Source organism: Nothoprocta perdicaria, unplaced genomic scaffold (genome assembly GCF_003342845.1).
Source record: "Nothoprocta perdicaria isolate Ctin4 unplaced genomic scaffold, notPer1 scaffold_185, whole genome shotgun sequence".
NCBI lineage: Eukaryota > Metazoa > Chordata > Aves > Tinamiformes > Tinamidae > Nothoprocta > Nothoprocta perdicaria.
The window spans coordinates 1,105,393-1,119,381 of record NW_020455038.1 but is presented as its reverse complement, the minus strand read 5'-3'; the positions used below and the strand labels follow the sequence as shown (position 1 = coordinate 1,119,381).

The 13,989-nt window shown below is 60.2% G+C and overlaps 1 protein-coding gene across 1 annotated transcript in view; it reads left to right on the top strand.

Moving 5' to 3' along the window:
• Positions 1–5,621: 5,621 nt before the first annotated feature.
• FAM222A (family with sequence similarity 222 member A) overlaps positions 5,622–13,989 on the top strand; it is a 9,905-nt gene continuing 1,537 nt past the window's right edge. The window contains exon 1 of the mRNA XM_026036745.1: positions 5,622–5,733. Coding sequence (XP_025892530.1) covers positions 5,646–5,733 — 88 coding nt within the window. The 5' untranslated portion in view covers positions 5,622–5,645. The remainder of the gene's footprint in view (positions 5,734–13,989) is intronic.

Here is a 13,989-nt window from a genome sequence, read left to right as displayed (position 1 = left end):
GGCATCAAAGGGAACGCCGGCGCCGTTGCTCCCGGCGCGCTTGATTGTGCCGCCTTCGCGGCTCCTGCAGCCCTCTGAGCAGCGGGAGAAGTTGGTCTTGGGAACGCCGGTTTGTGGATCGCAGCGGGCGCCTTGGCCCCCTGCTCGGGGTGGCACTGGGTGCTCTCCAGTCTCGGGAATGGGCCTCGAGCGCCGTGTTTCTCCATCCCTCCAGGAAGGGGGCTCGAGGTCTCCTGAGGTTTGCGTTACCAAATAGACTCCGGGCGCTTGTAAATAGTGAAAGAAAGTTGATTTTTCCCAAAAGAAGCAGCGTGGCCTCCCTTGGCCGAGGGGCTGCCGGGGGCACAGGGGGCGGCTGGACGGGCGCGCGGGGGCGCGGTGGGCGATCGGTGGCGTTTGAAGCCTTGGTGGCCGCCGGTGGGTGCAGTGGTTTCGGCAGCGCCCTCGGCCCCGGTTCCCGTCCTGCTGCCGGGGCTCTCGCGGTGCAGGCGCCGGCGGGGCCGGCCCTGGTGCACGATGCCGGCTGCACGGGACAGCCGCCGGTGCGCAGGACAGACGGATGGAACGGGAGGAGTTTGGGTGTCGAGAGCTGCTGTGTGCGTGTCCCATCCCGTGCTGCAGCCCTGCCGGATGCAGCGTGTTCCTCCATCCCTCCATTCCATCCTCCCATCCATCCCTCCATCTGCTCTCCTGTCCGTCCCCTCCACCGGCTCCTTTCCCGTATCCTGGCCGGGCCGTGCAGGGGGCACCATCCCCGGCGCTGCATCCCTGTCCCGCAGCGTCCCCACACCTTGGCGAAGCCCTTCACCCGCGGCTCAGGTAGCGCTTTAATCCCTGCCCGAAATAGCGCCGTGACGCGGGGCCTCCCCGGGGCGCCGTGCCGGGTGTCGCGGTACCGGGTGTTGCGGTGACGGGTGTCACCATGATGGGTGTCACTGTGCTGGGTGTCGTGGTGCTGGGTGTCACGGTGCTGCCCGGAGCATCGGCCCGGGACCATTGCCCTGCTCCTGGCTCCTTGGTGCTCCTTGCTGCTTTCCCAGCTGCTCCAGGGTTTTTTCCTGCGAGCTCTCCCAGCGATGGAGCAGCTGGAGCAGGTAGCAAGACAGGAAACCTTTGCTCCTTGCCCATGGATGCATCCTTAAAACCCGGGGAGCGAGAGGGTGCTCGTGCGCTCGCATCTCACCTGAGAGCCCCAGAATGGGGATTTTAATTCCTGGATACCTTTTCCTCAGGGGTCACTGGATGTGGGGTGGAGAAGGGAAGGTGCCAGGGAGCTGCAGCCCCCCGGGCCCCCGGTGAAACGGGCGTCTAATCACCTTGAGCATCGTTATCCGCCAGCGACCTGGCTCGCGGCTTTAATCAAGAGCGCTGGCGGCGCTGCAAGATCTGCGGGTTTTAAAGATCACCAGCGGGGTTAGAGAAAATTACCCTTGACTCGTACATGCTAATGTAATCTCTAACCAGATCTGCCGCGCCGCAGCTAAAATTGCTTTTTAGATTAACATTTAATTATTAACGGGGCCCCCCGGCAGGCTGGGGCTGGCGCGCCGGGAAGGTCACGCGCTCGCAGCCCATCCCGCTTCCCTGCTGGTTTCCTCGGCTCCCACACCAGGATTTACCACGGGATGACCTTTCCCGCTGGCTCCTCGTGCCGCTGCCCTCGTTTCCAACCTGAGACTTCCTTTTCCACCGCGAGCATAAATTTCCCGCTCGCTCCCAGTGCCGGGATCAGCGATGCTGGGATCAGCGATGCCGGCACCGTGCAGCCCATGCATGGGTGTCCCGTGTCCTCCCGCTGCTCCGGCCAAGGAGCCCCATCCGTCACCTCATCCCTTTATCCATCCCTCTCTTTTCCAGGCTCCTCACGAGCCAGAAGCCTGCAAGCCACCCGCGCTGCCGCCTCCATCCCGCTCTGCTCCACCGCTCCCGGGGCCGAGCGCCGCTGGGGCCGCCGCACGTCACCGTCCCCCACCCCGTCCCATTTCCTTTCATCTAAATCCCGGGCTGCGGAAGCGTCCGTCGCCAGCTGCGCCCGCTGCCTTATCGCGCCGGCGGGCCCGCGCGGGGCTCCCGCGGGAGATAAGCCCGGCTTATCGGCCCCAGTGTCAGGCGAGGTGCCGCAGCGCGGCTGCCGCAGCCACCGGGGTTCTTTTTATTAAAGTCACAGAGACCTTGGGCTTATAAATAGTCTGATGTAGCGATAGGGCTTGGAATTGAGCAGGCGGCGGCAGGAAGGGCTGGAAAGGAGCCGGCGGCGGCGGGAGAAGGACGGGCAGAGCCGCAGGCTCCGCGTGGCCCTCAGCACGACCGTGCCCGGGTCTAATTCGGTGGCCATGGCCCCTGTCCCTCCGTGCCCGCGTGCAGAGACCTGGCAAACTCGAGGCAGGCTGGCGAAACTGCTGAGCGTTGCCTTTCCTGCTCCGAAAGAGCCAGAGCAGCTTGCGCTAAAGCAGATCCTGCTGATTGGAATTAGCTGCCATGCAGATGGAGCTAACTAAGCCCGCGCTAAGCGTCCGAGCAGCGCGGCGCCCGGTGCCCAGCAGCTGGCACCAGGGCTTTGCGGAGAGCCATTAGGGCAACGGGTCGGGTGTCCACGCGTGCCGTGTGTCCTGGCGGGTCCTGTGTCCCCGTGGGCCGAGGATCCATGTGTGCCGTGTGTGCTGTGTCCCCATGTGCTCTGCATCCATGCGTGCCATGTGTCCATGTGCTCCTACATTCATCCGGGTGCTCCATCCGCACGCGCTGTGCATCCATGCAGAGCTGTATCCACACATCCCTGCCCCCACCACCGCAGTATTCCCGGGCTGGGAAGCGTTAATGGAGAAGGTCCGGGAGGCGGGAGGCCCGGCGCAGGCTGTGCCGAGCGGGGAACCTCGGCAGTTATTAAGCGTGCACATTAATACAGGGTGAAGCTTAGCTTAGCTGTCTAAAAAATTGTCTCTGCTAAGAGCTGCGTGACACCGGGAGACGGGGGCAAAACTGTGATCTGAATTAATCGCTGCCTTTATTTAGTCTGGCATGTGGCTCCGGCGGCTCTGCCGGCAGAGCCTGCGTCAGCGCCGCGCGGCTCGCGAAGCGGCGCCGGCCCGCGGCCCCTTCCCGCTGGATCCGGCGGGGCCGGCAGACAGCGGGATGCTCCCGCCGGAGCGCGGCGGGACGGGGGCGGTGCTGACGTTAGCGCTAATTAGCGCTGATCACCCAGACTGCCGCTACCTGCGGCACGTGTGGCGCGCACGGGGTGACCCGAGGGTGCCGCTCAGGCTGTGCATCCATGGGGATGTGTGTCCATGCGGGCTGTATATCTGCATGGGATGTTGGTCTGTGTGTGCCATGCGTCTGCGTGGGCCTGGCATCCATGTGGGCCGTGAATCTGTATGGGCCTTGCATCCGTGTGGGCCTTGCATCCACGGGGAAGATGCATCTGTGTGTGCCGTGAATCCATGTGGTCCATGCACCTGCGTGGGTTGTGCATGCACATGTGCTGTGCATCCACGTGGGTTGTGATCTGTGCATGCCATGCATCCGATGCCCACGGGGCATGCGTCCACACGGATTATGCATCTACGCATGCCATGCACGCATGCATCACATATAACTGTTTGCACCATGCATCCATGCATGCCATGCGTCCCTACGGGCCATGCGTCCGTGTGCGCCATGCATCCATGTGCGCCATGCATCCGTGTGTGCCATGCGTCCGTGTGCGCCATGCACTCGCGTGCCCCGTGCACGCAGGCGCCGCCGCGAGCTGCCACCGTGCCCGCGCGGGGCTGCGTAACGAAGCCGGTCCCGGCGGAGCGGCGCACGCTAGCGAGCAGTCAAGTGCGCTCGGTCTCTGAATAAGAAGCACTTCATTCTCTTTTCAAACTGTATAATTTCTGCCTGATTGTAATGGCATATTTTAAAATTACCAGAAATCGAAGCCAGAAAATGGATACGGCTGCTTTTACTGCGAGCTGCATTAACAAAGGATATGTAATGCGCGAAATAAAAACACCTCCCTTCCCCCCTCCTCTTTTTTTAAGACAGTAATAGGAGAAAATTGGTTTTGAAACTGAATAAAAGTCCCTTTCAGAGGAAATCATTTCTTTCAGGGTACCTTTGCTGAAAGTAAAATAGTGAATAATGAAAGGTGGTTACATGATTGTCTTTCATTTAGCGAGCGCGAGGACAGATGGAATCTCGCAGAAATGCAAGATTGGAATAATTGCATGGTAACAAGGCGCTTGTTGTGAAATTAGTATCTTAAGAAAGTAGTGAAAAAGGCTTTTACTCATGAATACTTCATTATTAGGAGAAAACAGCACAATTTGGGTGCTCCAGACACCTGCTTGGTGCTAAGTGACTCCCACCTCCCCTCCAGCTCCTCCGGAGAGGCTCTTGCGTGTCCCAACCTTGGGAGCGGCGCAAGGGAAGGGCCGGGAATGGCAGGGAACGAGCCCACGCGTGTCCTCCCGCGTTTGTCAGCCCGGCGGCTGCAGCGAGCGCGTCCCGGGAACGGCTGCCCGCTGCGCGCGGCGCGGAAAGACACCGCTGCAATCGCTCCGACACGGCCGTCGAGCAGCACGCGGGCGTCGCAGCGCGTCGGAGCCCGTCGGAGCGCGCGGGTTTATCGGCGGCGACGGGCCGGGGCGGGCGGCCCCTGCGCGGGAAGGAGCCGGGGACAAGGACGAGGCTGGGTTGGAGGCGCTGGGTAGCGCTTGGAGCGCACGGGGTGCCTCTTGCAGCGGCGCTGGGGCCACCGCGCAGGGTGCTGCTGGCCCTTGGAGGATGGGGGTGGCGCTTGCAGGGTGCTTGTGGCCCTTGCGGGGTCCTTGTAGTCTTGAGGATGCTCGTGACCTTTACAGGATGCTCGTGGTCCTTGCAGGGTGCTCGTGGCCTTGGGGGAAGCTTTTGATACTTGTAGGATGCTCGTGGTCCTTGCAGGATGCTTGTGGTCCTTGCAGGGTGCTCGTGGTACTGACAGGCTGCTCATGGTCCTTGCAGGATGCTTGTGGTCGTTATAGGGTGCTCATGACCCTTACAGGGTGCTCCTGGTCCTCACAGAGTGCTCGTGGTCCTTGCAGGGTGCTCATGGTACTGACAGGTTGCTTGTGGTCCTCACAGGGTGCTCATGGTCTTTGCAGGATGCTCATGGCCCTTGCAGGGCACTCGTGGTCCTTGCAGGGCACTCGTGGTCATCGCAGGGTGCTCGTGGTCCTCGCAGGGTGCTCGTGGTACTGACAGGGTGCTCGTGGTCCTCGCAGGGTGCTCGTGGCCGCTATTTGGAGCCGTGTCCTCCCGTGGCTGCGTGCTGGATGGAAAGGAGAATGGGAAGGCGCTTGTTTTACTGCATCGAGAGCAGAAAGCTTTGCAGTCACCACAAATCACCCACTAAGATGTTCATATTTATTTTATACGCGTTCATATTTATTTAAGGCTTCAGCAGTTATTTATTTATCTCTCAAGGAGCAAAGGCCGGGCGGGTGCCCGCACGCTCGTGGTCGGCGCGAGGAGCCCCGGGGCTGCCCATGGCTCCCGTCACCCTCCCACGGAGCTGCGGCCGGGGCTCGGGGCCGGGGCACGGGGCCGCCTGGGTGCCCTGTGCTCACAGCGTCTCTTGTCCCCGCAGCAGCGGCGGCGTGGCCGGCCGGGACGCACGGACCATGTTGGCGTGTCTGCAGCGGACCCAGAACCCGCCGGGCCAGCACCTCGCCTGTGCCACCAAGGGCCTGGAGCCGCGCAAGGGTAAGTGTGAACACGGCGCAGGGTGAGCGCACGGTGTAGGTGTGCATGGTGCAGTGTGCATGGGGTAAGTGTGCATGGGGTAAGTGCAAATGGTGTAGAGTGCATGGGGTAAGCATGCATGGTATAGTGTGCATGGGGTAAGTGTGCATGGGGTAAGTGTGCATGGAGTAAGGTCTCACAGGGTAAGTGTGCATGGTGTAAGCAGGCATGGTGTAAGTATAGGCAGTATAAGTGCTCATGGTGTAAGTGCCCACAGTGTAAGCATGCACGGTGTATGTGTACGCAGTCTAAGCACACATGGTGTACGTGCACACAGTGTAAGTGCACACGGTGTAAGTGCACATGGTGTGAAAGCACATGGTATAAATGCACAGTGTAAGTACACATGGTGTAAATGCACAGGGTGTAAATGTACACGGTGTAAGTGCACATGGTGTAAAAGCACATGGGGCCCGGCTGGGCCGGGGGGCTCGGCACAGTGCCCACCCTCCCTCCCCACTTGCTGCTTTGATGCTCCTTGTCTTATTGAAAAAGACATTTATTTAACCGATAATTAAAAAGAGCAGGGGAAGCAGCGGAGGGGGGAGGAGGAAGGAGGCGAGATAAGCAAATTAAATTGGGTTGCTGCGCTCGATAAGTCGAACTTCAGAAAATCTCGCGCAGATGCCTACAAAGAGCCGCGGCAGACAATGCGCCGGCACCTGCTCCGGAGCCTCCCAAACCTCTCCCGCTTTTCCGCCTCCTTCCCTTCCCCCCTGTAATTGCTTCCCGGCTCCGCCGTTCCCCACGAGCTGGCCTTTCAGATAAGCTGTAAACTAGTTACATTAAAATGGGTTGCAAAAGGTCACTCCAGCAAAGCACCTGTCTCTCCCTGCCTTTGTCTCTCAATCCAAACCATGATTAAATGTATATTTAATGAGGCTGCTTTAGGCAGGCGTGTTTGACCTCCCCGGCTGCGGAAGGCGCATTAAGATTCCCGAGTGATGAATGTGTGTTTTAAAGAGGGGAGTGGATATTTTTCTGCTGGTCTCAGTCGGATTTTTAAACGTTCGGGGCTGAAGACGGATCGGCTGCCGACGCGCGGCTCGTTAGTGCCCACGGCTCCGGCACGGTGTCGCCAGCCGGATTTTCCCCGGGACGGGATTGCCCTCCGCCCAGGTGCTGCTGCCGGCTGCTCGGCCAGAAGCTGGGGTTGCATTTCCAAAATGCCCACGGTTTGTGCCCCGGGAGGTGGTTTGCAGGCTTCAACATGACCCAGTTGAGCGTTACCTGGGACGGGGGCTCGGGCAGGGGCCCCGAGTGTGCCGACGCCGTGCGGGAATACTGCATTGGAGCCGGCGGCATGGGATGCTGCACCCTGGCACTGCACCCTGCGATTCCAGGGAGTGCTGCACCCCACGATTGCGGCTCCCTGTCGCAGGACCCTCCTCCGCGCGCTCCCCGCAAGCTCCGTCCCGCTCGCGTCCCCCACGGCCAGGTCACCTTAATCAAAGTCCATCCGAACAGTCCATTCCCGCTCGGCGCAGCGTGCGCCGCGGCTCTCCTGCTCCTTCTGGATTCCACACCAGATCCAGGTGCCGCCCAGGGCTCTCCCTGCTCCTCCCGGATTCCACACCAGATCCAGGTGCCGCCCAGGGCCGCACATCTGCTGGGCTGGATAATTGTCCCTCCCGCGCAGACGGCACCGGCGCGGGGCCGGGTTTCCTGGCGCCCGCGGAGGTAATGGGAAAAGATGGTGCTCTCTTAAAACGAGACACAATTTAGAAGTGCCTCTGATTACTTAATTTGCTCCTGAGTATCTCAGTAATTATCTTTATGGGTCTTATTCCTGTCCTCCGGCGTCGTGGCTGTCGATTTTAAATGAGTCTGGCTCCCGGCACTTTGGCCGTCTGGCCCAGCACCGCTGTGAAATCCCATTATCCTGCCCACGCCGCTGATTAATTTTTGTATTAATTTCACCTAAAAGGTGAGAACACGGAGCCTGCCGGGATCTCCAGCCCCGGGGTCTGGCCCCGTGCGGTGACTTGGCCCCTCGGCCATCGCTCCCTTTCCCCCTTCCCTCCGGGTGCGTCTCCCACGGGAGCTGCTCTGCCCAGTGCCGCTCCTGCTCCCAGCCCTCGCCAGATCCCCTGGAAAAAGCAGCATCCTCAGGAAAACATCACATCCAATTAGCTCTGGCAGGCTGGTCCCTTTTGATTTTATTCCGTGTGCATTACAGGAATCCTGAGCTTTATTTAAATTATAAATCAAATAATACCGCTCTCAGCTCGGCCAAACTCCTTGCTGCTCTCGCTCTCTGCAGCAACGTAGCAGTGGTTTATATTTAATTAAATGTTACTTCGTCTGGGCGCCCCTCCTCTCGGCTCCGTGTGCTCCGTGCTCGGACCGGGCGCGATGGATGCTCCGCACGGGGCGATTCCTGCCAGCCCAGCCTGGCAAAATCACACAGTTCATGTGGCACAGGGATTTGTTCCTGGACGGGAGGTTTAGGCCAAGCGGCTCCATTTCCACAGGTTGCTGGCTCCGTGGCTGGTGCAAAACAAGCCCAAGACCCTGACCTGCTGCTTCCCACATTGATTGGAAAACCCACCGTGCATGGGAAAGGGCTTCTTGCTCACCGGCTCTTTGGGTGAGTTTTCATGGAGCAGGGCCACAATGCAGGCATGGAGAGCCTGGCCCGAGGATGGAGATGTCACCGGCCGCTGCGGTCGGAAGCCCGTGGCTCGGGTGCCGGGCAGGCTCCGGGCACCAAATCCATGCGTGCGGATTTCCGAATGTTGCTCAGTTTGGGCTGGTTTGGGCTGCCCTGTGTTGCTCATTCCATGCGATCCACATGGTCCAGGCAGGTACAGCCTCTCCCCAACCCTCCCTCACGCTCCCGAGATCTGTGCAGGGACACGGATGGAGCGCGGGAACCAGCCGAGCTCATTAGGGGCTGGGAAGAGGAGCAGGGAACAGGAATTAGCAGCCCTGCTCCTGCCTGGATTTGTTCCACCAGCGCTTCCCGCGAGCAGCTTATTTGCGGGAGTCGTGACAGCCGGAGCCTCGCCGGGCAATTCCCAGTTGTTCTATTACCGCTAGAGTCGGGAGCTCCGTGCTGCACCGGGCGGGAGGTCACGGAGCCGGGAACGGCGCCTGGCAAATGAGGCGCGTCCCGGCGCACGGGGGGATATTCGACATTCCCTGTCCTGCCTCCTCCGCAGAGCCGACCGGCTCCGGGGGGACGAGCGCACGTGGCCCTGCCCTGGCCATGCTGCTTGTACCAAGTGATCTGTGCAGAGCATCCCCGAGCATCCCAGCGGGAATGGCTGGAACCCTGTGGGCCCTTGGCCAGGGATTTGGCCGGCGTGCAACCTGCTGTGCCTGGAGCTCAGTGTTTCCAGTTGGGAAGAGCCAGGCAGGACCGTGGATGGGATGCACGGCTGCAGGGACAGCGTGTTCCACACCGGGCAGGATGATGCTGGCCAGTCCCCATGCTTGGGGACACGGATCCGTGTGGACTCGGCACGCGGCTTTCCGGTGCCCCGGCTGCCCCCGGGCGCTCCGGGGCTTTGAGGGCTCCGTGGGCGGCTGCTGGGAGCGCTGACGCGGGAGCCGGGCGAGCGGATTAGGGGCCCTGCACGTCTGCAGGCGGCTCCGTCAGAGCCGTGGGCCGCGCCGGGATTGCGGGGCCCGTCAGGGGACAGGGGCCATCGCTGCCCTGCACCACTCGGAGGGTTGGCTGGATCCCACAGGATGTTCCAGGCGCAAGGAAGGGCCTCGGGAGCCACCACAGGTCGATCCCATCTCGGCTCCTGGTCTTGCTTTGGCGGTCGCTGCTTTGGGTCGGGGCGAGCGGGTCGGGGCTGTGCGCTGCCGCTCGCCCCGTGATAAAGTTCTTTAATTGCGAGCGGGCTGGGACCGTGTTTAATGGCCTCTCATTACGCAACCCTACTGATTCCAAGGGCATTTTCATTAAGGGAGCTGCGGCACAAGCCTCGCTTTTGTACACACCCATAAAATATCATTTTAATTTCATGAGGGGTTACACATGAGTGAAATAAGATTAATTCTTTCATTTCCAGTTTCTGGAAGGGAATCTGTTAAAGCCAGGCCCCTGCATTTATACGCTTGCCATAAAGAGGAGTTCGATTAAATCCCATGCCCAAAACGTGCTGCGGACCAGGACTTTCCTGGCCAGGACACGCTGCAAAGCCCCTTTCTGCCTGGCCCTGTGCGCGGCCGGGGGCGCGGGGCACAAGGCTTCCCGATGCCTTTGGAACGGGGGTTCCGCACCGGAGCTTTTCGGCACGCTGGCGGGTGCAGGTGTCAGTTTGGGGCTGCCGATGCTGGAGTTGGGGCTCCCAGCGTTGGGGCTGTGGGGTTTGGGGCACAGCCCACGTGTCCTCTCCCGGCAGCCCCGGCACGAAGCGGCTGTGTTGCAGCACGGGCATTCGGGCATTTCTTTGGCATAAATCCCCTTTCCCAGTGATGTGCGGAGGGCGGGCGCAGGCTGCAGCGGTGCCCGGGGCTGCAGCACGTCGGCCTCACGTGTCGCCGACGCTCCCGAGCAGCGCCACGTTTCCCATCCCACCTTGGCTCCCATGTGGAGCGCGCGGCTCCCGCCCCCGCTCCGGCAGCTCCGGCGGCTCCGGCGGCGCTAATACCTCGCCGGGGAGACAAATGGGAAGTGACACGTGTGTGTGTAGAATGGTATTTGCGGTGACGCGTTGACTGCAGATAATAAAGTGCTCGCCCGGAGGTGATCCGGCGCGGCGAGCGCCCGCGCTCCCGGGAGGCGCCCGCCGCCACGTGGGATCTTCTCCCGCCGCCAGCGTGCGGCTGGATTTGCCGGTGCCCTTTTGGATGCAGTGGTTAATGCCCGTGTGGGGCTCTGCTCATCCAGCTCATGCCCGGGCACATTCCAGGCCATGGCAATCCCGCCATTCCTGCAGGATTTAAGTTGTTCGGGCAGGGACTGGAGTGGTGTCCCCGAGTGTCCCCAGGGGTGCAGCGTGCTGCTTCCCGGCTACACACGGAGCTGGGAAGCAGGCGGGAGCTGCTGGTGCTTGAATGGAGAGAGCGATGCGCGGGTTCGGAGAGCACCGGTGTCCGGCAGCCGTCCCCACCGGAATGGAACGGCACGGCCAAGGCCTCGGGCTCCCCCACATCGAGGCATTTTGCATGGATTTTCTGGCACGGAGCATGGCAGGGCTGAAGCTCCCCCGCTCTGTGAGCAAAGATTTATTCCCTGTTGCAGAATTGCTGGGGTCCAGGATTTAAATCTGTGTCTTGAGCCGAGTTTGGTGGCCAATTTGCTAAAGTAAAAAGTTGTTTAGCTGGAGGCGTAATCTTATAAGCCTATGCTGCCATTATAATGGCTTCTCATTTCTGCCGAGCTTTCCAATAATGCTCTGAGCAGAAGCTTGGAGTAATATAAAAAGCCATAGGATTATTACTGCGGGCGATGCATTTTCCATTTACAGTAATAAAATACTGAAGAAACAAAACAATTTAAAATTCCAATAAAATTCAAAACAAATCTTTGGCTGCTGAGCAGATTCAATTATTTAGCTGTTATTGAGTGCAGGCTGGGAAAATAGAGCAGGTCAGGAGGGGGGGCGCCCCGGCCGCCTGCGCGCCGCTATCCGGGGAGGCAGCGAGCGGAGCGGGATGTGACGGGAACCGCCAGCCCCACGCGCGCAGGGAGGGGACAGGGACGGGCATGGGGACATGCTGGGTGCCCACAGCAGCCCCGGCTGCAGCATAGGTGAGCAGGAGAGATGCAGCGGGCTGCACCATGCAGCGCTGCACCATGCAGCGGGCTGCACCATGCAGTGCTGCGCCATGCAGCGGGCTGCACCATGCAGTGCTGCGCCATGCAGCGCTGCACCGTGTCCTGCTGCCCTGCACCAGGCTGCGCTTGCATGATGCAAACTTGGCCCTCGGCTCAGCTGCTCCATGCAATCCCAGCCATTCCCGGCGTCAGGATCCGAAGCCAGTGCTGCGGCTCTGCATGGCAGCGGCTCCATGGGGGCTGCTCCGTGTGGGAGCCCTCCTTGCAGCAGCAGCCACGGAGCTGTAAAAGTGAAGGTTGGTAAAGCGCAGAGGGAGCCGCTCGCTCTCCTCCTCCTGCTCCTGCTCTTGCTCCTGCTCCCGCTCCTGCCGGGCGCGTGGCGGCCGCAGGGCCGTGATGGCTCCGTCGGGAGGCGGGACGCGGTGGGCAGCGCCCGTCTGCGCCTGTCGCTGCCGCCGGGGCCGGGCGCCGGAGCCTCCCGCAGTAATTACAGCCCGTTGGAAAGCAGTAATTACTCGGCAGCGCAGGGCCGGTGCCAGCGAGCGCCGGGAGCCTCCCGCGGAGCGGCAGCGCTGTGATGTTCCCGCTGGCGTCACCCTGGTGTGACAACACGCAGCGCGGAGCGCTTGTCACCGCGGCTGCCCCGCTCCGGCGGGACGCGGAGCTGGCGGGACGCGGAGCCGGCGCTCCCGGGTCGGGGCTGCCGCCGGGGCCCCTCGCGTCACCTCCCGCACTTGTTTGGGGCTGTTTCTGCCCGGAACGGAGCCTTTCCCTCCCTCTGCGCCCTGCCTTCGTTAGGGATGCTGTGAGTGTCTGGCTAATTAGCGTCACGTTAATTGAGCGCTCGCGCTGCCGCCACCTCCAAGGGCAGCGGGGCTGGCATGAAGGGGAATGCAGATGTGTGGCGGGATGCAGGCCCGGCTCGGGCAGGACAGGCTGCTCCTGGCCCGCGGGAGCATCCATCCATCCCTCCATCCATCCAATCCATCCCTCCATCCATCCATCCATCCAATCCCATCCTTCCATCCATCCACTCACCCATCCATCCATCCATCCATCCATCCATCCATCCATCCATCCATCCATCCACCCATCCACCCATCCACCCTTCCATCCCACCTTTCCCAGCAACTGCATTAAATCCTGCTCCAAGGCCCACCTTTAATTGCCTTAATACCCTCGTTAATAACAACACCTGTCTGAGACACCTGGAAGAGCCCGTGCTGGTGTCCCGATGGAGCGGGCGCCGAGCGCGGCCCTGCAGCGGGGCTCGTCCCGGGGCGCGCGCCCGCTCGCCGAGGTTTTAAACACCTAATTTATTCCATCTATTAGATAGATTTTGTAGATTTAATCATTTTCACAGTTGGTGGCTCATTGGATACTCAAGATAAACTCCAAATGAAAGTATAATGGCGACGACAAATGAGTTTTCACACCAGCGTGGCAGAAACTTGCTCGGGAAGGAGTTTGAAAGGAACAAAAATATATACATAGAGGGCTTTTTTTTCATGGAGGCTTTTGCTGACTACAGTAGGTTACCACAGTTAATTTCACCAGTTTTGTTCATCTGTAAAATTGCATAAAAGTGACATTTTTGTGCTCATTACGGGAACTGCTGATTTATGGCTGGTAAATGGAAGGCTGCGCCGTTTTTGGTGAGGTTCTCGAAGCAGCGCAAAGCACCCATGAAATTGCTTGTATAATGTAGTTTAAATCCAATCTCGGAGAAAGATTCCCCCGTTGGGTAAAGTGACATTTCCATTCTCCACACTGAGTTTATTTTAGGCCACTTAGAAGTGACTTTATATGAGAGCGGGGGCAGGTCTGCGCTGCGACCTGGTTTACGGAGTCAGTGCGCTCTCCCCAGGCACCGCTTCCCAGCTGGGAGCCACAGAGTGCCCGGAGAGAGGTCGGGAATGCCGGGAATGCTGAGGCGGAACGGAGGGAGCGAAAGTGGCCCGGAGGCTCCCTGCTGCCCCTTTGCTGATGCCTCTGGCCTGCAGCACAGGGCTCTGCTCCGGGCCTGATGCGTAGGGCCTAGGGCAAGCAAGAACATGGCATAGCAAGAGTGCTCAAGAGTGCTGGCATGTGGGTTTTGCACTGGGGTGTGTGTTTGCACTGGCACTCAGCTTTGCACCAGTGCGTGCATTTGCAAGAGCTCCTGTGCGTGCATTTGCACTAGGACATACATTTACACTAGCCCTGGTGCCTGTATTTGCACTGGCCCCTCTGCATGTATTTGCATTAGCCCCTGTGCATACATTTGCACTAGCCCCTGTGCATACATTTGCACTAGCCCCTGTGCATGCGTTTGCACCAGACTCTGTGCATGCGTTTGCACTGGCTTCTGTGCATGCATTTGCACTAGCACTAATTCCTGCATTTGCACTAGTCCCTGTGCATGCATTTGCACTGGCTTCTGTGCATGCATTTGCACCAGCACTAATTCCTGCATTTGCACTAGCCCCTGTGCATGCATTTGCACT